The sequence below is a fragment of the Orussus abietinus genome, unplaced genomic scaffold (assembly GCF_000612105.2).
Source record: "Orussus abietinus isolate OABI.00-Male unplaced genomic scaffold, Oabi_2.0 scaffold15, whole genome shotgun sequence".
Classification (NCBI taxonomy): domain Eukaryota; kingdom Metazoa; phylum Arthropoda; class Insecta; order Hymenoptera; family Orussidae; genus Orussus; species Orussus abietinus.
The window spans coordinates 1,894,930-1,919,461 of NW_019396010.1; the positions used below are offsets into that span (position 1 = coordinate 1,894,930).

General features: G+C 46.6%; 1 protein-coding gene across 1 annotated transcript in view; it reads right to left on the reverse strand.

Annotated features, from left to right (window-relative positions):
* Positions 1–4,688: 4,688 nt before the first annotated feature.
* LOC105696554 (zygotic gap protein knirps) overlaps positions 4,689–24,532 on the reverse strand; it is a 43,775-nt gene continuing 23,931 nt past the window's right edge. The window contains exon 3 of the mRNA XM_012419119.1: positions 4,689–6,824. Within this exon, the coding sequence (XP_012274542.1) occupies positions 5,661–6,824 (1,164 nt within the window). The 3' untranslated portion in view covers positions 4,689–5,660. The remainder of the gene's footprint in view (positions 6,825–24,532) is intronic.

The window sequence follows — 24,532 nt, forward strand, 5'->3', positions numbered from 1 at the left end:
GAATACCGAAAGAGAAAGAGAGTCGACCGTAACTGGGAAGCTTTTTCGCAATAAGGGATTGTTATCTGCACTAGTTCCTAATAATAAACCGACAGGCCGTAATAAAATAAAATGAAGGAAATTATTCAAGCCACATTACTCCGTAATGTATTGCTTCTCATTTACAATATTCCCTTTACCTTCGGTAAATAACAATTATTGAATCGTTCCATAAGTTTGCGAATAAATTATTTTCTAAAAATAAAAAAATAAATAAACTATTTTCCATCGAATTTCCCTTGGAAAACAATTGCATTCTTAACTCCGTCTAACAGTGACAAGAAATGATCAACAAAAAAATAAATTGTTGAACTTTTACTAATCTCTAGGTCGGAATAGAATAAAATGAAGGAAATTATTCAAGCCAAATTACTCCGTAATGCATTGCTTCTCACATTTACAATATTCCTCAGTTTTGGTAATTAACAATTATTCACGAATAAATTATTTTCTATCAAATTTCCCTTGGAAAACAATTGCATTCTTAACTCCTCGTAAAAGCGAGGAGAAGTGATCAACGTCCCCGAAGAAGACATTATCAATTAATGTGGTTTGATTTGATGCAAAAAAATAATTGTTGAACTTTTATGAATCTCTGCGCTAACTTATGGATCGAAATCAATAGATCTTGCGACATAATGGATTTTATTTAGAATTATTCATTGAAATTCTTATCTGATAAGTCGATGATTCTCTCCTCGATCATTGAGAAGATGGCAAACGGCATACGACGTCGTTGGATCTTTGTTCACCTCCCTGGATTTTTGTTTACTACGGCACGTCTGTTCTCGTCCCACGTTCCTGATAGACTGACCGACCTTGTGTTATCACGAGCCCCTAAGCCCCTCACCCATATCAGCCTGACACCTCTCGGTGAAAATATCAACAAAGACGTCTCACAGGCCATTCAAATGAATGTTAGACTTTACTCCTTAGCCCGACCAATAATTGAAATAATAAATAGCTTGGATTAATTAAATGAATAGAATTTGCGTAATATAAATACTGATCGAATAATCATTTATATAGTATGCAATGCAATATTAGCAAATGCGAGGTTAATTAAATAAATAAAAATTGCGTAATATAAATACTGATCGAATAATCATTTACATAGTATACAATGCAGTATTAGCAAATTCAGGATTAATTACATAAATAAAAATTGTGAAATAAATACTAATCAAATCGACTATTTATATGATACATAGTGTAATGTACAATGGCGGACATGAATCCCTCCTCTGCAGATACGACATCGCCTGTGCAGGATGGGAGGGCATTGATGTCTCCCAGTGTACAGTAATATGCGAAGTGCAGGGTGTCGAACGAATCAAAGAGAATCTCTAAAGAAAGTAATGAAGGAAGCAAGTACGTAGGTTCTCTGTATCTTCTCCTGAATATCCTCAAAAAGCCATTGACATTGCATCAGACATTATGCTGGTTTTTTATCCCCACGTTATGCCAGTCCACAGGAAAGAGAAGTTCTGATTTCCGCAATAGCTCCTTCTTTCGTATATAGAAAAATGAAATGGCAACGGGAGGCGTCATAGCCTTTCTGAATCAGCCGCTAGTAATGCACGCATGAGAACTGCACATTGCACAATGCGTCCGCGATTGTTTACAGAAGGAATCCGATCGTAGGCAGCAATTATGCGGCGAACCAACAGCGAGGCCCATCGCACTTCAGGGTGTGTTTCCACGGTATGGCAATTTAGTAGTTCCATCGCTATTTCATCTCTAGGATATCTATACGTGACAATTTAATGAACGAAACATTAACGAGTAACAAGAAATTAATTAACAAAACGTCCCAACATGAACTAGAATTTCTAGAGCGTCATCATCGGAGAATCGGCATTTTCTCATAAAATCCCAGAGGCAAGTATTTCCACTCTCCCCGAGTACTTTCTTGATCTCTCATTTCCTTGACTAATCCTCGAGTTCCTGAAATAAATGTCAGGTACGCGAGGAATCTCCAAGGTAATGAATAATGAACCTTGGCTGTATAATTGTGCAATCGCGCATCCACCTGTTCCACGGCGTGCAGAAATTAATCCTGAATATTAATCTTCACCTAATCTAAACAATTCCAGTCCAACTGCATAGTAGAATGGCGGACACGAATGCCTCCCCTGCAGGTACGGCATCGCCTGTGCAGGTTGGGAGGGCATTGATGTCTCCCAGTGTACGATCAATAGGCAGAGTACAATGTACCAGCAGTGAGATTGCGATTCCAGGCCACTTCCTTCTTCGGCACTTCTATATATACAGAGAGATAAGCGACAGCATCCCTATTATCGAGCCTTATCAGCCTCGAATTTCGCCGATTGGATTTTTCCTCGCCATTGGCATCAGCCGGAGGAGCGTGAGAATCCCGGGACACATTAGCGAGGGCATGCACTTGGGAATTCAACCGTAGGCCGCAATTATGCAGAATGCACCTATAACGTGACCGATCTCCGTCTCTGTCGGTCCCCTGGGTGTGTTTCCACCTCTCTTTGTCCCCGGGATCACTCTCGCCAGATAAAGAAAGAGACTCGTGTGTCGCGGTTTCGACCGGTGTCTAACCCCGCTATTAATATTACTTCGCAAGAGAGTCAACCAGGAGTCAATGCGCGGGTTAAGTCGTCGCATATATGTGCCTCGTAGTTGCCCAACGTCATGCATAGAGTCATGACGAGGCCTAGCGATTGCTTATTGCTGGGACGTGGAGTAACCAGTCGGCGAAGAGTCGCAAAGACGCATTGCCCCCGGTAGAGACGTTTGTTGTGCCCTGGTCCCTTCTTTGGAAAGAAATCCCCCCCAGGAAAGACCCCGAAGAAAAGTCCTCACCCGAGGGCTTCGGTTTCGAAACGGGCGGAGTAAAGATGGCGATTCGATCGACTTCGGAGGTCTACCGCTTGATTGTGCAATCGTGCCTCCGATAAGGCAACCTCTTAGAGCGTTTTATGGTGCAGTTTGGAAAGGAGAAAAAACGCCTGACTATAGGGATTTTTTCGTCTTATGACACCTGATTCCTTCCTTTGTCACCTATGCCAGGAACTCAGACCGAGGTCGATGACAAGGAAGGTTCTAATGAACACCAAATGAATAATGTGAACATTTCATTTTTGTAATTACAGTGTAATATCGTCTATGAAACGTCTATAGTACGTATATGAATAGTTTACGTGGTTTAATATGTGTAATTTGGCTACCTACTGTCATCGTGGATTTATTCAGATGATTTCATATCATTGTTCTTGTGGTCAGTAGCGCGCGTCTTCTGGTCTTTCGCGGTACTTCGTTCGTTTAGAAGCGAACCTTAGATTTGTTCTTTCTTTTTTCTTTCCTTTTTTCTTCGGTTAAAGGCAACCTCGCGCATAATCGACCTATCCTTTCCGTCCCGGATGCGAGTCGAAAGACTCGCGATGGAAAGAATCGTGACTTAACCCGGCAAGGCCGAACGTCACGATGGCGGGGCCAGGGCATCCGTAACTCGAGTGCGGATTTCGCAATCGAAGCTACCTGGTGCAATTGATTAATGGCATTCGCCTTGGCTCTCGTGGTAGATGTTGGTACGTACCTGTACCTCGGGTCAGCAGGGACGCGTAAAGGCGTCCACCTCTCAAGGCTGCGCGTGGGTACGGAACCCTTCCAGCATCCTCCTCTCCTCGCATCTTCTCGCTTTCAGGAACGCATCCGCAAGGTGTCGGAATTTGCATCGGTCATTCGTCTCTGGTAGAGACTACGAGAGGGACTATTCACTTGGAAATCCGTGGAAATGATTTCCTCCTATGAAAACAGATCGTTCCTGATTTCATGTGATTTGGTAACAAGGAATGTCGATGTGGAAATGTTAACAGTAATGAATTTGCATCGGTCATTCGTCTCTGGTAGCGACTATGAGAGGGACTATTCACTTGGAAATCCGTGGAAATGATTTCCTCCTATGAAAACAGATCGTTTCTGATTTCATGTGATGGACTATGTAATTTGGTAACAAGGAATGTCGACGTGGAAATGTTAACAGTAATGAATTTGCATCGGTCATTCGTCTCTGGTAGCGACTATGAGAAGGACTATTCACTTGGAAATCCGTGGAAAGGATTTTCTCCTATGAAAACAGATCGTTTCTGATTTCATGTGATGGACTATGTGATTCGGTAACAAGGGACATCGGCATGAAAATGTTAACATTAATGATTTCCAGTGATTTCATTTTGCACTTTTACGTGATTTCCAGTATTAAAATCGACGATTACCTGATTACGTCTTCGGTTCGCGATTTTCCGCTCGTGGAAGCGCGAAGAATGACAGAGAAAATGTACCAATAATTCCGGAAAGGATGAAACTGTTCATTATCATTTTTCGATGGGTCTCCCTTTCTAGGATCCCTAATTATATATTTCAAGTAGGTTTTAACATGATATACTTTAATGTATGAAATTCTCCTTCAGACCTCAATGGTAGAAATTTCCATATCTTCTCGTAGGCATAAAGTAGACCTCGTTGAAATAAATTAGAAAATAATAGAGGGAAGCAGGACGAAAAGAGGTCCTTCTCGGGGTCATGAAATTGTGGCTGGATTAAGGAAGAGCAATGTAAAGGGGGAATAATCAGTAGACGTCGCTAATAGATTAAAGAAAAATATTTATATCGTTGCTTTCGTCGTCGCCATTGCGGACTTACCATAGAATATTTACATGAAGGATCGCATCTTAGCTTAGTGGAGGACATTGCGCCGGAAGTAGAAGCAAAATGGCGATATCGCGATTATAGGGCTCACTAACGATATCCCTGTCCGACTATATACATCGAGGACTATATACATCGACGACCTAATTCGCGACGTTTATCACTCTTCCGGGCGTATCCTCCCTCGGACGTTCCATGGATTCCGCTCGTCTAATTTTTTCTTTTCCATCTTCTTTACTACTGCGGACAATTAGTATGAATTTTGTGTCACATACTGTGAGTCGAAATTCCGTGATTAAAATTAAAAGAAAATTAACAATGGGGAAACTGACGCGTATGACGTCTTCGACGAGACGACTCGATGCCTCGTCCGAGCGAAGTATATATATTTTCTGTATAAGTATACATAGAATATTTATATTTATATATATTAAGGCACTCCGCTACTTGACCAAGTATCCACGAGTCTATGAACGTATATATACACGTATATATTGCCTGCAGCACCCTCGTTCATGTACATATAAACGCGTAAGTATGTATAATGTACCCCCTCATCCTAGGGGAAATCCTCCAAGTTAAAAAACCTACGTCACTCATTCCTCCACGCATCCCTCCTCTCGCACACCGAATGCCCTAGTATCTACTCGGGAAGAAGAAAATAAATTAATCAGCGCGCGTGTATGACAATGGCGATATGTACAGGTTGAACACATTTCATGATGGGGTTGCAACTGGCCCCCCGGCATCCCTCCATCGCGGTGGATCATCTGTCTCCCGAGGATCCAGATCTGCCAAAATGATGGTGGAGACTCGCAAAGATCGGGAAAACATCCCTTGGCAGATGTAGGACTCCGTCAGGTCGAGGAAGTCACCATGGGAAGGGGAGTCGAGGCGACAAAAATCGGGACCAGCCCAGCTCCCAAGGCTAGGGAGATTCCCTAGAGGGACAGGGGCACCTCGGCAGGCCTCTTGACGCCGAGGGTGAGGTCGAGGGGTTTGCTCTTGGCAGCGGTGGTCTCCTCCTTGGCCTGGTCCTGGTTGCCCCCGGAGTCCGGGGCCCCATGATCAGGGCGATGGGTGGGTTGGCTGGGTCTAGGGGAACTCCTGGTGGACCTCACGCTCAGGTCGATGGGCTCGTCCTGTTCCACGGCGAGTCCTCCAGGACTGGGGCTGACCAGCAGCAGGTCGCCACCCCGCGGCGAGTGCTGGGACGCGGCCGGGGTGACCAGTCCAGGTGGAGGGTAGATCAGTCCCAGGCCCTGGTGGGGATGGTAGCCGGTGGTCAGCGTCACCGTGGCGTTGATCTTCCTAGGGGGGAACTCCCTCTCGGACAACGGCGGCGAGGTGCTGGCCTTGAAGTAGCTCAGGGCGGAGTTGCTCCTGGACTCGTCGTGCTCGCCGTCGACGGAGGACGCGCCGCTGTCGCTGGGGGTGTCGGCCGCCCTCTTGTAGCTGGGCAGGAACGGTCTGAAGACCTCCGGGGGACTCGTCGAGGTGTCCTTCTGGGCGAAGTTGACGGGGAACATGGGCGAGGAGGAGGCAGGGTGCTTGTAGAAGCCCGCGGGTGGAGTTGCCTCCCGAGGTGGCGTCCCTGGGGGTTGCTGCTGACTCGCCCTCTCGCGCTCCTTCTGCCAGGCCAGCAACCTCAACTGGTTCTGCAGGGCGATGTCGTCCGGGTGAGGGGACTTGTTACCTCGTTCCCTTTCCTGTTTCAGCATGGCCACGTGCAGCAGGTGCGACTGGAGCGCCAGGTCTTCCTGGCTCGGAGAGGCGCGCTCTTTGCCGTCCTTGGAGTAGATCCCCGGCTGGCCTTGGCCTCCCTGAGGGGGCAGGAAACCCGGCAGAAAGCCTGGCCCGAATGGCCCTCCTGGTGCCCCTGGACTCTGCCCCCCGTTCGTCTGCTCCTGCAGCAGGCAGTGGATCTTGAACCAGTTCGACCTGCGACCGTATCGAGAGCCCGACTTTGACATGCCCACCATCAGGCACTTCCGCAGGCGGCAGGCCTTGCACGCGGTGCGGTTCTTCTTGTTGATTACGCAGACGCCTCCGTTTTTGCACTCCGATATGCTGTTCAGGTTGTTGTACGTCCTTCCAAAAAACGACTGCAACAGATAAAGTTCGAGCTTGGTCATTTTTTGGTCCCCCTTTCAATATTTCATATCAATGATCTTAATAAGTAGGGAATCGCGGTGAACGGCGTTTAATCTACCCCAGTTATCGAATCATGGTTTTTGGTATAGTACTGATTTCAATCGTCGGTACGTTGGACGAATCTTCGACCCTTCCCTACTCGGCCTACACAAACCACTCCATTATGAATTCACATCGTTAATTTTAACGACCCGAAGTACCGAATCGCCGTTAAAGCATTTTGACATTTAAGACCCATTAAAATTAACAATATGGTCACAATATCAATAACGGAAACGACGCCTTCTCGAGGACCCACGCATTGGATCAACGCCATGAGTGAAAATAGAGGATTGCAGCGACACATACTCCACACAATAATCATCCAATCCCAAACTATCAATTCCCTAAAAGATTGCCGACGTGTCAATGATTGATATCATTCTCACTAATCCTACGTAATAGTAATGACTTTTAATCCAGTGCCACGTATCGTCGAGACTATTCAAGATACAGCAAGGTCCATCTCTGTACTTTTGCTTAATTGTGGTACTTAGACGCCAGGTATTTAATGACAACGCTGGTAAGACCCACGTGATTGAAAAATATGGACGAGATAAACGTAACGACACATCCAGGACCTAAAAGATTACCGACGTGTCAATGATTGATATTTTCACTAATCCTACCTAATAGTAATGACTTTTAATCCAGTGCCACGTATCGTCGAGACTATTCCAGATACAGAAAGGTCCATCTCTGTACTTTGACTTAATTGCGCTACGATGACGCTGGTAAGACCCACGTGACTAAAAAATATGGACGAGATAAACGTAACGCTAAGGAAGAGGAATCGAAAGACCCGGGGGGCAGATCGGCAACGAGGAAGCAACCGGGGAAGCTTCCCCGGAGTAACGTAACCAGCCTCCGCGATAAACGTCCGTATGATCTCGGGATGATCTGAAATATCGCTTTTCGAAGCCGCCAAGTGCGCCGAATGGAGCTAGGATCTCTAATGGCGAAGGGTTCGCTGCTCGCGGCGTCTCTGGGCACGGCCGAACCGTAAAGGGTCGACGGTACCTAAACGCCACGCGCGTTTCTACCGGATTAAACGTCAGGATTTAATGTTACGCACGTCACGAGAATTAGCATGCCCGTGCCTAGGTGAGCATACGGCGTGGTCGCTCGTAAAGTTAAACGCTTGTCGGCCGGCGATAAAACTACCCGAAGATCCCGCCGTCCGAAGCCACGGCCCCGAGCTCGCACGGTCATCGAGCACTAATTTACGATCCTGCCTTTGACTCTTTCTAAGCGCTCGGATCCCGTGAGCTTCGATCGACCCGACTTCGATATTCGACCATTTACTAGGCCCAGCAAACGCCAAGAAGAGCTGCGCCCTGAGTCGCGAAGCGTTTCCAGGATCAACTGAAAGTTTAGCGCTCCTTCGAGCCTGCGTATGACCTCTTTTGGTCCTGCTTCGCTCTTTTAAGTCCTCGTCCCAACACGTCCTGTTTTGTTCGAATAAAGTCCTACTTTAGGTTCTTTTGGTCCTGCTTAGCTGTTTTAAGTCTTCGTCCCAGCTTTACACGTCCTGCTTTGTTCGAATGAAGTCCTACTTTAGGCTCTTTTGATCCTGCTTCGCTGTTTTAAGTCCTCGTCCTAACTTTACACGTTCTGCTTCGCTGTTTTAAGTCCTCATCCTAACTTTGCACGTCCTGCTTCGCTCTTTTAAGTCCTCGTCCCAACTTTGCACGTCCTCCTTTGTTCGAATGAAGTCCTACTTTAGGCTCTTTTGATCCTGCTTCGCTGTTTTAAGTCTTCGTCCTAACTTTACACGTTCTGCTTCGCTCTTTTAAGTCCTCATCCTAACTTTGCACGTCCTGCTTCGCTCTTTTAAGTCCCCATCTCAACCTTGCACGTCCTGCTTTGTTCGAATGAAGTTCTACTTTAGGGTTACGAGAAGAAAAAACGGAAATGTCTGCTACATTAAATGTCCAAAGTTGGACCTCAAACCTATGAAAGTATATCTTGTTAAAATCAATTTGAGACCAACAGAGGTCCTAAGTTAATTCCGACTCTTCTGATCCTATTTCAGCTTTCATGCGTTGCTGTTAAATCCCGCGTGTTGTACAATGGCGGACATGAATGCCTCCCCTGCAGATGCGGCATCGCCTGTGCAGGATGGGAGGGCATTGATGTCTCCCAGTGCCCTAGTACAAAAATTAAGTCTGAGTTCAGGTGTATAACTAGAAGGACTGGAAATATCTCGCATTTCAATTAAGGCTAACCATTACAGGTTTTAAGTAGACTTATGGCTCATCTTCCTTAACGATTTCCGGATTGCTTTTCAAATCGATTGCCTTCGTTTGAATTCGCTGCTTCATTAGTTTGTTTTGGATCTTCTGATCTTAGATCAGTAATCTTGAGATCGAAGTCTACTGCGTGGAGGTCCTGGAAGTGACTCGTGTATGTGGAAGTTACGCTGGAAAAGGTTCCTTGGTGCTGATCAGGTGAATTAAGTTGATCTCCAAATTGGACAGGTTTAACTGACAAATAGCCGCCGAGATCGGATCGGGGAAATTGTGCAAATTGCTCGCAATTAGCATAGTGTCTCCCAGACAGAGGACGGACTTCAGGAGTGCACAATTCACGGCGTCGCGTTAAATTGTAAGATCGAACGACCGTGTCGGATGTTAGAAGAGTCGCTGAATGCGAGGGTATCGTTTTATCAATGGTCCCCGGAATGATGGTATGACCGTTCTCGGAGTTCTAAGTGCCGACAAATGTAAAACCTACTTTATGGCAAGCGGGACCAATAAAGTGAACCTTCCATTCGGTGGTATTTAGTGCCTTTTAGCGGGTGAAGCTTCGGATATATGTAATAAATTATAGAATCGATTAGATAAGTACGACTGGAGATTCGAACGGGCCTAGATTGTAGATTCTTCTTCGAAACCACGCAATACCCATCCTGTCGCTCCTAGGAGATTTCCTCAGAAACTGTTCACAGTTCACTCCTATGGAGCAATCCCAAGCAATGTTCGTAACTTAAACTAAGCGATTAGAAATTGCCCCATTGAATTGAAAATCGATAAAGTTCACCCGACAAATCCCTGAGATCATTTGGAAGAATCGTTGGAAGATCATAAGGGATTTTGTGCGCCCAGTTGGAATAAAGGTTTCAGGAAGATGTTTCATGATTAGCGGCCGTAATTAACTATCGTTAACCATGGTTGACCATCTCGTCCATCGATGGCCATCTTTGACCGTCACCGCTCCTTGTCTGAGCACAGGGTCCCTAGATTGCATTAAGACGTCACACGTATGGCGCACTCGTTAAAGATCCTCGAGTCATCAAAGAGTTAAGTCACGTCTGGGAGTAATTAGCGAGGTGGACGTCGCCTCGCGAGTGATATCCCTGGAAAGCCAGAAGGAGAGTTTTCGAGCGTTCGCTTTGCGCAATCTTCCGGTAGCGATCTCGAGATCGTCTGGTCCGAGTGGATGCTGAGGGGAATCGAGAATGGTTCTCGTACGCCAGATGATCCGTGGCTGTCACTGCGGCTGTGTGAAAGAGGTCATGGTGCCATCTTGCCCGAGAAACCGAGCGTCATCGCGTACCTTGCCGTTGCAGCAACCGTTGCTAGGGACGCTTCCTGCTCTCAGGGGGCACCCATTATCTCCCCGGGCGATATCTCGTCGTTTATCCTCAGAGAGAGCTCCAGCATCCGATTCCACGGGCTCGAGGATTCCCATCGACCCCAACTTTGACCCCGGCCAAGTGAAATCCCAATTGTCTATCACCGACCTTTGTTCTAATAATCCCAAGATAGTTAAGACGATTTGGAACTGCCGTCAGAGAGTTCTCATGAGACTTTTCCCCAAACTAATTTCCCAGAATCGATTGAAACATTACTCATGAAATTTCCATATATATATTTTTAAAATTTGTTGTAAACTAAGAAACTTCATCAGCGCCAGGACCTTCCTTACAGCCTCATGTTGGAAGTTTGAAACGACTCGGTACCCTCGATTCGTAATTCATGAATGGCTCTTCGGATGCCACTTTCACATCCCCTTCGGGATTTGTTTAAATTTTCGGACCCTTTTCTTTTAAGTTGGACTTATCAGGGTTGGTCACTTCGATCTGTGGATCGCTGATAGTTTTGACTTGGACGAGCATCTTTCTCTAGGAGCAATCGGAGTGATCCAACCGCGACGTGGAACACAACTACGGTAGCTGGTAGCTACCAGTTCCCGTTGCGTCTCTTTCATCTCCCGAGAACACCTGTTGCCATCTCTATAGAAGTGTCTATTATCTCCGCAGGCGATATCTCGTTATCGTGGCTCCCCCTCGAGGCTTCGATTCGAGTGAACGAGGCGTCGAATTGCCACACTTCGACACCTCCTATAGAAGAATCCTGCGTCCCATGGCGACGCACCTCGAGGTGTAAATCCTGTCACGCTCTCAAATTAACCGCAGTTACTTCTGCAATCTCCCTGCTATTTTCCCCAGTTACATACAATTGTTAAAAGTAGGCCCTTTCTTTGGTGTAATTGGTGGCTGGGTGAATCCATTTTGAGGAATAAACGAAACTAACAGGTTTATTTTAATGTGTGTATATGGCAATGCACCTCGAGGTGTAAATCCTGTCACGCTCTCAAATTAACCGCAGTTACTTCTGCAATCTCCCTGCCATTTTTCCCAGTTACATACAATTGTTTAAACTACGCCCTTTCGTCGCTGGAATTGGTGGCTGGGTGAATCCATTTTGAGGAACAAACGAAATTAATAGGTTCATTTTAATGTTTCGGTGATGTAGACGTTTCTGTCATGTTGAGTTTTGTTTATGGCACTTTTTTTCTTACAACCAGAGCTGTTCAGATAGATAAATTCGGAAATCGTGGAAACTTGGTTTTCTTCGACTCTAATCGGTTCTCTGACTTTAGAGAAATTCAGAACCTCGAAAATGTTAAAATGGTTGGTGGTGACTCTACTACTGACCTAGGGTATAATCTGCCTGAGTATGCCGATACATAAAAAATGGAGCTAGCCTTGACAGACAGGAAAATTCAGAGCCTTCCAGAACCTCAAGCACATTAAAATGGTTGGTGGGGACTCCACCACTGACCTAGGGCATAATCTGCCTGGGTATGCCGATACATAAAAAATGGAGCTAGCCTTGACAGCTAGAAAAATTCAGAGCCTCCCACACCCTCAAAAACATTAAAATGGTTGGTGGGGACTCCACTACTGACCTAGGGCATGATCTGCCTGGGCATGCCGATACATAAAAATAGAAGTAGCCTTGACAGCTAGGAAAATCCAGATCCTCCCAGAAGTTTCTTAAATGTTAAAATGGTTGGTGGTGACTCCACCACTGACCTAGGGCATGATCTGCCTGGGTATGCCGACACATAAAAATAGAGCTAGCCTTGACAGCTAGGAAAATCCCGATCCTCCCAGAAGTTTCTTAAATGTTAAAATGGTCGTTGGTGACTCCACCACTGACCTAGGGCAACGGGATTCGCGGATTGCATAAGGTGGCGGGTTGCACGGACGGTCTTGCAACTTTTTGCAGTTCCTTGAGTCCGGTCCGCCGTGGAACAGGTCCCGCGGCGAACGCGAAAGGACTCGGCTCGGGATCTGCGCCCATCTACGGGGGGCGACAAATCGGCCGCCAAGCCTTACTCCAAGCCGGGGATTATCTCAAATCAGCTGGAACGTAAGGAATCCCGAACCGATTTGTAGCGCCATAACGCGGCCCGGAAAAGCTTTGTCCGGTCTTAGCAGGCGCAACCATCATGGGCCCCCTGGAGACGCGTTTTTTGCCCTCGGCCGACTCGGCTCGCGAGTTTCTTTCCCCGGACGGCTGCGGAAAGGGGGTTGCGAAAATTTCCCGGGAAACTGGAATTCCGGGCGGTCCAGGCCGCAGGGCGGTTGGTCAATAGATGATCCAGCCGACCCGAGGAATGCCATCGGTATGACGGGCCGGTAAGTCGATCACTCGCGCGGCGACAATTTCCTAGGAAAAAAAAGGAAAAAAGACCGCCTAGTGCAGGACATTTTCCCGCGCGTGACCGGAATCTGTCGCGGGTTTCTAAACCAGAAGTCGACGAGGTAAACAAGGCGTCACATTGTGGGCCACCGCCACCGACGACGCCTCCTGGTAATCCTTCGGATTTTTCTAATTATGACAATTCGAGGGAAATAATGATTATCCGAATGAGCAAAATATATCTTTTCTTCAATGAATATTTGTTTTTTCTCCGGGACGGGGAAGAGGACGTTATCGATCACGTGGTTTCCCGATTTTTCCCCGGTCGTCGCGGGGAGACAAAAAGGTCAGCGGCATCATCTCGTGATAAAGGGCACGATAAACCACGGATTCGCCACATTCGGCCGTAAAGACGGTGGGAGAAGCTTTCGGAAATTGGCAGGCGTTAATGTCGCGACCCGCGGGTCGCTCTCGCTCGATCGCGCTTGGTTCCGCTGGTCCCCTCCTCGTCGCTCTCTCCGAGCGCGCAGCACCTGTGCCCCGAGTGTCGCCCTCTCTCTCCAACTCCCGGCGGCCCGCATGGGTGCCTCTCTCTCGCACTCACACGACCCGGCCGCCGCGAACCATTTCTCTCGTCTCGCCTTAATCCGCGGCATCTCCGCCGCCGCCGAGACATCGTTCTCTCCTTCTCCCTCCCGCGCGCGCTCCCTACATCCGTCTCTCTCTGCCGCGCGTATCAACAATCTATATTAAGGACGTGGGAATGTGAAATGGCCTGTCCGGCGTGCTAAGGCCGCGAGAGCTAGAGAGAAGTCGGCGCTGCCGGTCGTGTCCGACGTGAGGTCGAGGTGAGAGGGTCTTATGTCACGCGTCCGCGGGTCGACCTAAAGCCGCTCCTCGACCTCCGACCTCCGACTACCGGGCGCTTCTCCTTCTCAGTTCCCGGCCGAGGGTGGAATCCTTCGAGAGGGAAATTTCAAGGAAATCATTCAAAGAGGCAAAGGGAATTATCAGAGGTCCATGGGCGGGCCTCTTACAAGAATCATGGCTGGGAAAACGAGAGAATTGTTTTTTGCTACATTGTTTAAACAATTGATACGGATAGACCAAGACTGTCCCTACAGTGGACAGGAATTGCACTTGGTCGAGGATCATAGAACGGAACACTTGGATGCATTTTATGTACGTCTCCTTGAGGATTATACATGTGGCTTTGAATAATAAGCCGATTAATATTCTGTAAATATAGGAAAGTATAGACTCGTTAACAGTGGTTTCGCTTCGGTAATTTCACCTACAAATTGTCTCCGAGAAAGGAGATCCATTTCTAGATTCATTGACGGACTTCGTCTTGGCGGGGTCGAGGGACCTCCACCAGGATCAGCTGATCGATGAAGATCGAAGTATCCGAAATCGTTGAAAATGTCCTATCTGGGGCTCAATTAATTGGCAACGTTTGAAATGACCAAAATCATGGAAAAACTTGTAAAACCAAAGCTTTACTAATTCTCAGGGACTTCATTTTATTTCTTGAAGACTCCACTATGGTCGCAACCAGTTCCAGGATGAAGTGCGAGTTCAAACGATTGGGCGCAGGTCGAGATTAAATGTGCCCATAATTATGAAAGTGGTCTAAGTCATATATATTTTGTTTCGAAATTACATTGAATTAATTTAATTTCAAATAATGTGGCGTGAAATAACTGATAAACTCATTTTTTTTTTTTCAATTTTGACTTAGACCACTTTCATAATTATGGGCACAAATGTCCCATCTGACGCTTAATTAATTGGCAACGTTCGAAACGACCAAAATCATGGAAAAACTTGTAAAATCAAAGCTTTACTAATCCTCAGGGACTTCATTTTATTTCTTGAAGACCTCACCGTGGTCGCAACCAGCTCCAGGATCGAGCACAAGTTCAAACGATTGGGCGCAGGTCGACCTGCAGAGATCTCAATGCGTGGCTTAATGTCCAGCTTGAACTTATAGGGAATGATGGTTCGGATGTCCAAGGCCTGGGGGATCTACAGCTGGATCAATTTCTCGTTAGGGAACCTCGAAGGGGTTCACACTGGGTGCGTAGGACGCATCGACACGCGAATGCTCCTCTTCCGTCGCCGTGACCCTGATGTACGATCTCGTGCACGGTCACGACGTCCTCAGGGCTTCCAAGAAAGCCGCGTCATCCGCTCCTCTTTCCCGCTAATCCTCCTTCGTCTTCCTTCCTCGACGGCATTCCCCGCGATGACTCGCCTCTCGACGTTGCCCGACTTTGGACTCGGCGTTAGTCGCCTCGATCCACTTCCAGAAAGGGATCCGGAATCGTTTCTGCCGATATCCTCCTCGAGTCGTTTCATGGAAACACCCGCGGCATAAGTGCGCCTCCGATGATCCCGGCACCGAGATATTAAAACGGGAATTCCAGGAAATTCCGATTAACGAAATGCCTCTCCGGAGAGCCGAGATTTGCCCTTCCTCCACGTCGTCCATTTTATTGTTTGTGTTTTAACGAGCTCTGAAGAGCTTCGGACTTTGCTCTTTCTCTTCGTCTCGACGAGTTGCCTGGTTTCAATATTCCTATTTTCGCATTTTTGTATTTTTTTTTTTGCGTTTTTTACCTCCAGAAACGCTTCTACCTTGCATACCAATTCTCGAATTTATGCGAGCAACTTTCGCACGCGAAATTAATAGTTTCGTAGAAGACTTCCAAATGTTCATCAGTGACGCGACATTGCAACCAAACATGTTTGAAATGGATGCTCGTATAATCTTCATCTCGAAGAGTTGCCTAGTTTCCAATATTCCTATTTTCGTGTTTTTTTTTGCTTTTTTTACATCGAGAAACGCTTCTACCTTGCATACCAATTCTTGAATTTATGCGATTAATTTTCGCACGCGACATTGCAACCAAACATGTTTGAAATGGATGCTCATATAATCTTCATCCCGAGAAATTGCCTAGTTTCCAATATTCATATTTTCGCGTTTTCTTTTTTTTTTCTATTTTTTTTACCTCCAGAAACGCTTTTACCTTGCATACCAATTCTCGAGTTCATGCAATCAACTTTCGCACGCGACATTGCAACCAAACATGTTTGAAATGGATACTCGTATAATCTTCATCTCGAAGAGTTGCCTAGTTTCCAAAATTCCTATTTTCGCGTTTTTTTTTTCTTTTTTTACATCGAGAAACGCTTCTACCTTGCAAACCAATTCTCGAGTTCATGCAATCAACTTTCGCACGCGACATTGCAACCAAACATGTTTGATATGGATACTTATATAATCTTCATCTCGAAGAGTTGCCTAGTTTCCAATATTTTTTATTTTCGTGTTATTTTTTTTTTCTTTTTTTACATCGAGAAACGCTTCTACCTTGCAAACCAATTCTCGAGTTCATGCAATCAACATTCGCACGCGAAATTAACAGTTTCGTGCAAGACTTCCAAATGTTGATCAATGACGCGACATTGCAAACATGTTCGTATGGTCTTCAAGCCCAATACGCGAAACCAAGGAGTACTATACGGAATAGTTGAAGATCTATAGAAAATGTTAGTTAAGTTGGCCAAGCTGTCCATCGGATACTTAAGTCCAGAACAGGCGCTGCAAAAGCATCGCAACCGTACCAGGAATGTACGATAATTATTCGTGGAACGCGGTATGGGAGTGGGAATGTCGAATCCGTCGACGTATCATTTCTCCTTTTTCCGAGGGTATGTGCTGAATAATTTACACTTCGTGCCGAACCACTTGGCGCCGAGTCGAGCGGACTCCTGGAACTCCGATCGGGCAGGATTCCGCAAAAGTTTCGCAACGGATCGTGAGGAGAGTACTCCAGAATCCGCCGATCGAGATCCGGCAGAGGACCCAGAAACCTTGGATGGAGAGCCCCGACGTCTGGGGACATAATTTGAGCTAACTGATATCGATGACAAGCCATCGGTGTCGGTGATAACGAGGAGTGTCACCGCGGTCGGCATTAATCTTCGGAGCCGACCTTTCGAAACTTCCCCCCCGACCGGATCCAGATCCGATCGATCCATCGAGTGCCTTCGAGTCGAGATTAATCATGAAATTATTTCATCGAAGCTAACCTAGTAGCGTAGAATAATTTCTATATATTTCTTTGCAATCTTTGCTAAATATCTCGAGCGAGGAATTTTTTCAGATTTCTTGTGGATTTCATTAAAAGATATCTCAAACATTTCTTCAAAATCTCAATGACATGTTTGGTTTCAATCATTTATAAACATATAGAGATATTATATTTTTTTAATTTATGAACATGTAATAAAAATACATTTTTTACTTCACGACTGTTATTGGACACATTTTTTTTTTAATATTTTCATTCCGCTAATTCATTATGGGAGCAAAACGTGTGATTGTGATTTTAAATATTTTCAAAACGTTTATAATGTATTCGGCAGATAATATTTAAATTAATACTTAAATTGACAATTTCTTGTAGTTGACTTTGCAACAATGGAAACTTCTTCAAGGGAATCATCTACTCGTCCACGAGAAAACAAATCCATGATGATGATATGAACTCGAGAATCGGACCAAGGATCCATCGGAAGTTTCCGAGAGGATCATCAACGAGTTTTCGGCTTTCCGAGGGGACTACGGGGAGGTCTTTCAAAACTAGTCCCCAGGATCTGGTCCGGGTCGGACGAGATTCCAGGAGCTTTCGAAACCGAGGTCCAGCAAGGTCCGCGGGGCCGAGGAGGGGTCCTGGATCTCGACACTCCGAGATGGAGGATCCTGGCGTGGGCGGGTCGCCGATTCGGCGAAGGACTTCGGCAGAGAGAATTCCCGGACACCGGTTGACCGGTCCTGGAATGATTTTTGGCGCCGTCCCAAGAACCTCGGCAACTGGAACACGGCGCCAGCAAATCCTCCGAACGGGTCTGATGTCATCCCGAGAGGACCTTGGCTGCTCTTCGCATGCCCGATCGCTCCGGGGAGCACTCTTGTTTTCGTTGCGTGGCAATTTGCGTGCCAATTTACCTTGTAAATTGGTACGTAAGGTAATAAGAGGTACCCCCGACATTTTGGACCGACTTGTCACGGGACGGTCCCCTCTCGAGATCGATGCTCCTGTTTTCGAGGCACCAACAGGTGCCTCTGGAGATAAGGCGACTTTGTGTCGTCCCTCGGCGAGTATTATCCTCTCACTTGCCGATACATTTTATGGATTCGTGTTGTAAGTAACCAGTCGAGAGTGGAATAAAAGATCCTCTTTACAGAGACGGAGCAGTTCCTCCGAACGACTCTTCGGGAGATCATCCTTTCCCGAGGTCGCTACCAGGGTTGGGTAAGTATAATACGTCATGTAATATACGTGCTTTTCTTCGCGTATATTACAACGTATAATACGTCATGTAATATACGTGGTTTCCTCCTGGTATATTACAACGTATAATAGTCTTCTACGCGAGCGCAAAGTATATTACGCCCTTCCTTTTATAAACAGAATATAACATATCCAATTAGAAATGTGATATCAAACAGGGTTAATATCTTTAGCGGGTTTAATTGCAACGAATAATCCTGGAATACCTTATCCGACCTATCGAAAGAAATGGTACGATGGTATGAAAATATATTTCATTTCTTTGAATGGAATTGGAAGAAATTAAGATACGATCAATGCAATATTCATTTGGATCGTACGCTGGGAGACATCAATGCCCTCCCATCCTGCACAGGCGATGTCGTCTCTGCAGGGGAGGCATTCATGTCCGCCATTGTACAATAGAATTTTGGTAGAAAGATCGTGTAAGAAATGCAAGGAAATATCTGTTCTTCCTCCAAGTAAATGTTAACCTTCGGTGAATTTCTTAATAACTTTATCGGGTTTAATTGCAACGAATAATCCTGGAATACCTTATCCGACCTATCGAAAGAAATGATACGATGGTATGAAAATGTATTTCATTTCTTTGAATGGAATTAGAAGAAATTAAGGTACAATCAATGCATGAAAGAGGTGCCTTAGAGATTAAGGTGGTTTTGTGATCCAGGGTGGATCTTCAAGGTCCTCCTTGTGTCCTAAGATCAATGGACGATCTGGATAGAAGATTCCTCTTCTCGAGTTACGAGCTCCGCGGGGTACCAGTAAATGACAAACGCCATTGAAAAATCATATTTCACTCGGTATACAACCAAAAAAGTGGAACATGGAATCCATGGGGACGAACTCTAAGAGCAAGAAAACCTTCCCCCGCGCGTTAACGGGCACCTAGAAGATTTATGCAGAGTAGAAGCACCAATAAATGAGCGCTTAAGCGTGCGGTAAAACTGATAAACGACCCGACTTCTAACTTGAAATACCTTAAAACGAGCACCTATCACAACAAACGCCTATCGATTCCCTGCGGCGTTAACTTGGCGCATCTGAAAACGTCAAGTCACCTGAGCTGCACTTCGCCGATCGAATGACTCCAATTTGGCCTCCAGTTTCACTTTTAACGCCCGCGTCGCTATTCTATCCCTCCCGGCCGTAATTCATTCCAGGTACCAATTTAAACGAGGCTCCCATCCTGATTTACTGTAATGGAAACTGCGGGAAAATAATCACACCGTCCTGGGCGGTAAGGAGTAAATCTTTTCTCAAGCCGGTCAATTATTAACGTAATCGTGGGATCGAGTGTACGCGCATTTCCTCAGCCAGAATTTTATCCAGGATCCCCTCAGCACTACACTGTTAGAAATATCCATAAAATTCCTACACTTTTACCACACAAGCATTTTATACAACTAGTACACTAGATATCTGAATAATACTTCCAAAGAAAATATTATAATATTATGAAATTTTTCTTTTACTCTTTGGGTACTAAGAGCGTCTAAAGGCGCCCGACGTTCGGTCCAATATTGCCTACACGGTCGGAGGAATTTCGCCCATATGTCGAAATGGTCCCGTGTTCAAGGGGTCGCCAACATTATCAGTCCCCTCGAAACTCCTAGCCAAATCTCAGGATTTCTGGGAGATGGACGATAAAGAAGCGTTTGAAGCCTCGAGCACCTAGGATGACATCCAGGAAGACGTCTTCGGGCAACAGACACCCGGAAGCTGCTCGTTCTTCGGGTCAGAGTGCAACGACTCAATGATTCGCCAGTCCCAGCAGCCTGATCCATTTGCATGGGGTCGAAATAAGAAGTAAACCTTCCCGAGCACTCTCTCCCTTTTCTTCGGTTCCGTCTTTCTCCAGCTCGAGGAAGATGCAACTCTCCATCTCGGCTCGCTTCTTGGTGCAGCCTGAATGCGGAATAAAGAGGCGCCTCGCCGAGAGCCGGTGAAGTTCGAGTTATCCCACGGTTATGGTCAGCCTCGGGAGCGGCAAGATCGTACGTCAGGATTTTTCCTCGGCTACCAATATGGCCGGGGAGGATTTGTCTTCGTACCTATTTGCTTGCATTAGTTTCTCGATTGCCCGTAACCCAGCGGCCCAGGAAAACGCGACTGCCGGCTAGGAGTCTTCTTGAAAGGAACGGCGATCTCGCTCCTGGGGCCTTCGCCTCCGGATTGATGCACGAGCCTGATCCCAGTATGCTCGAGAGATGCATCGCGGCGCTTTCGATGTCCTTAGATATCCTCCGATAGCTGGAGAGCCGCGAGCGTTGCTGGATCTGAGGCATTTCCAGTGGGAACCAAAATGGCAGCGCCAGGACCAATTTCCTCCTTCGTGGAAAATAGTCCCTAGCACTGGATAATTCCTTAGAATAAATATCACTTCCTCGAAGATATCGGTTATCAACTGATTGCCTCAACGCTTAGGGCATCACTGGAACCGATTTTCTCCTTCGCAGAAAGGAGAAGAACCCTCGGAAATTCTTCCCATCAGGATGAATTACATTTCCCCAGGGATATCAACAGTCTGGTCGATTAGAATTTCGTTTCAACGACGGATGAAGATCCTAAAAGTCCACGCGAGTCGCGACGTGCATGTGTTAAGCAATGAGGATCCTTGAATCGCGTCCGTGCAGAGCGTCGAGATCGAAAGGATGTTTAAAAAGTCCGAAGTCAGGGTGAAGGAAGAATTGCAAGGCGAGTACTCCTTGATCTCCTTGCAAGGATGGGAGCATCGGTGCCCACCACGAACGTCACGTTGGTCACCATCCTCATTCAAACTACATGAGGCACCTTGGGCAATGAGGATCCTTGGGATCCATTCGCGGAAAGCGTCGAAATCGAAAAGTTCTTTCAAAATTGGGGGTCAGGATGAAGGGCGAGTACTCCTTGATCCTCTTCCAAGGATCGAAGCATCGGTGCCCACCATGAACGTGACCATCCTCATTCAAACTACATGAGGCACCTTGGGCAATGAGGATCCTTGGGACCCATTCGCGGAAAGCGTCGAAATCGAAGTTCTTTCAAAATTGTGGGTTAGGATAGAGGAAGATCTGCAAGGCGAGTACTCCTTGATCCTCTTCCAAGGATCCAATCATCGGTGCCCAACATGAACGTGCTCATCCTCTTTCACACTACATGAGGCACCTTGGGCAATGAGGATCCTTGAGACCCATTCGCGGAAAGCATCGAAATCGAAAAGTTCTTTCAAAATTGGGGGTTAGGATACAGGATGATCTGCAAGGCGAGTACTCCTTGATGTCCTTCCATGGATCCAATCATCGGTGCCCAACATGAACGTGCTCATCCTCTCTCACACTACACGAGGCACCTTGGGCAATGAGGATCCTTGAGACCCATTCGCGTAAAGCGTCGAAATCGAAAAGTTCTTTCAAAATTCCGAGGTCAGGGCGAGGGAGGAATTCGAATGCGGCTCGGCGATTCCGTTTGGTCCCCCGAAGATTGCCCAACATGAGTGAACGATTGTTCTCGAAAGATCGCGTTCGGTATAATATACGCGCAGGACGAAGACGTGAGGTCATTAGCGTTGCGCGAAGGAACGGCGTAGAATGTTAAGTGACATCTCCAAGGGCGATGCCGCTCAACTTTGCGGGACGCAGCGAGGATCGTGCCTGGTAAACTGGGGCAGCTACGTGGTCGGTTTTGAGCAAATCGTTGCCCAACTCGCCCATATCCTGTCCCGTAAAACACCCATGCCCTGGGATGGTCCGCAGGCTGGTGTCGAAACGAAAAGGAGTTCAAAGGAGCCCCGGATAACTTGTCGAAACCATCCAGAGTGGGTCACAGCCCGGGCGCAATTGTTGCCCCGTAAACGTGGACATCATTCATGTACCCCGAAGATGTAATCGTTCCCCAGGGTACCATCCAGCCTCTTAAGCTCTGTCATATAGAAACAATAAACTCTTAACAACCAATGGGCGATATTTCTTTCCAGCCCAAATACGGTAGCATCGTTATCCCTGGACTTTAACAAGATGGACAATTATCGCTATTGATTTATATTATATATAAAAAATATATATTAATTCAATTGATAGGGATTGTCGATCATCACCGCAGGGATTTGAGGAACCTCTTGATAGCGACCAGGGAAGGGCGTCACCTGTTCCCGCGATCGCTGATCGATTGTCTAATGGCGTTAGGGTTCCTTTCGTGGTCGGCTGCCCTCGATAGACCGATAGATCGCTTCATAGAAGGGAATTTATTGGCTCGTAAAGCCGCAGTAAAGCCGGCGCCGAGGAGGTTTGGCCCACATACGCACTTCGGCTCCTTCTTCCCAACCCCGAGCTTTCCCGGCTCTTGGACTGCAACGGAGGAAGGCCGTAAATCGCTCGCTTATGGACGCGAGATGTGGTTCGCGGTTTCCTCCCCGAGTCGGGACTTTTATGTCCTTTGCCAGCGCCGCCACAAAGGAGTTGGACTCCTTTTCTACGCGGACAAGCTTCCGAGAGGTCGGACCTCTGGCCTCGACGGAGGTGAAGGTACCCACAAAGGATGGGCTCCAAACTTCGAAAGGGACCCCAAACTTCATCCTGGCACTTGATCCCCTATGCGTCACGATAACACGTATCGATTTGAATCCGGGGAGATCATAGAAATTCTACAACGTCCACGCGTTGAGTCGTTGCAGTCACCTTTAAGGGGATGTGAAAATGGCACCCGAAAGCTCAATCGTTCATAAAACATTTCTCCGAACTGGGTGTCTCAAATCGTTTCATACTTTAAAACGTGAATATGGAGACCCTAAGGTAGCTCCTGAAACTCGGGAAATTTCATTTTTTATAAAATATTTTTAAAATACCTAGGAAGAAATTTGAAAAGAATTGAAATTTCATGAGCTTCAGGACCTTCCTTATAGGCTCCCTGTTGAGGCATTCATGTTGTAAAGCTTCAAATTATTCGGTAAATCGAGTTGGGAGAAAAGTTTTATAAACCAACCCTCTTCGACGCCACTTTCATATCACCTTAAGCGTAACTAACATTCGCGAAGAAGAAGAACCTCCTACCTTTGAACCCACGGTAAACGTGAACCCTTTGGACTCACGTGGGAACGCAATTGACGTCTATACGTGCACTTATCTTCTTGGTCTCTCTTATCGGTCCCCCATTATACTTTTTATCGCAACTCCAGAGACACTTAGGCACCTTCCATGCAAGTATGGCGCTAGGGTACGAGATGACAGCCATGACCACCACGTGGGTGCCTCCCTACATTCATATCCTAGATGCACTTAATGATGAATATAATTCTGCAAATTTACCCAGGTGTTTCCCGACCTTACCTAACCTCGGCTTGGGTGGTCAAGGTGCGTTTCATCGGAGATACCTTAACCTAGGTCACCAGCACTCGCGTTGACTCCACGGAGGAGGTCCCCCACCCGGGAGTGGTCATCGCCGGTCAGACGAGTTGCCGTTTCCAGAGAACAATCGGGAATTGACCGTTGCTGGATTTTCCCTCGTAGTTCCTTGTCGGAAGTGCCGACTCGAGGGTTCCTTCCTCGATAGACGTCGACGTGCCCGATTGCGATCTGCACGAGACATTGGCTCCGGTCGGGAATGTATTGCCTTGGGTGGACGCGCCTCGTCCAAGAAGAGGTCGCCTCTTCTGTTCCAGAGATTCCTTCTCGACGTCCGTTCTGACGAGTGGCCTTGTAAAGTCCGTGTCGTCCTGCTTGCAACCGATGTCCAAGGATTTTTCCTCCTTTCATATTTTACCGGTCTCCTACAATTCGACGCCCATCCGACGCGGACTTGCGCATGTCTCTCTATACCCATGTAACCAATTCCCAAACGTCAAATTTCATGTCAAGCCGAAATGAAATCCTTCTTTACATCCCCCACTATGCAATTTCATATTTTAACCATTTCCAGCCCAAAATGTACCATTTTTTCACGCTTCTCGTGAAGATGGATGCGAGAGTCCTGTGTTGCTCGTGTCCGTTGTTGTCCATTTCTCTTTTTTTTTCCCACCTTATCGATTAAATATGAAGTGGAGGAGATATGTTCATGTGCCTCATTTTACATGCAAATAGCGTTGCCAAATCTTTCGTTAACCGCGGTTTCGCACCTCCAGTCACGATCTCGGTCTGCAGATCTAAATTTAGATCAGCATCTATCTCGATTCCTCATCTATCTAGTCCTCCGGGTCTGCAGTCACGATTTATTACCACATTTTTCCCACTATCTTCTTGGCATCTCCAGTCACGCGATTCGCGTCGCGTCTCCGGTGTCTATCGAATCTTTTCCCCGCGTACACAGAGCGTCCCCGAAACGTCACTCTTGCAGATGGTCGTCGTT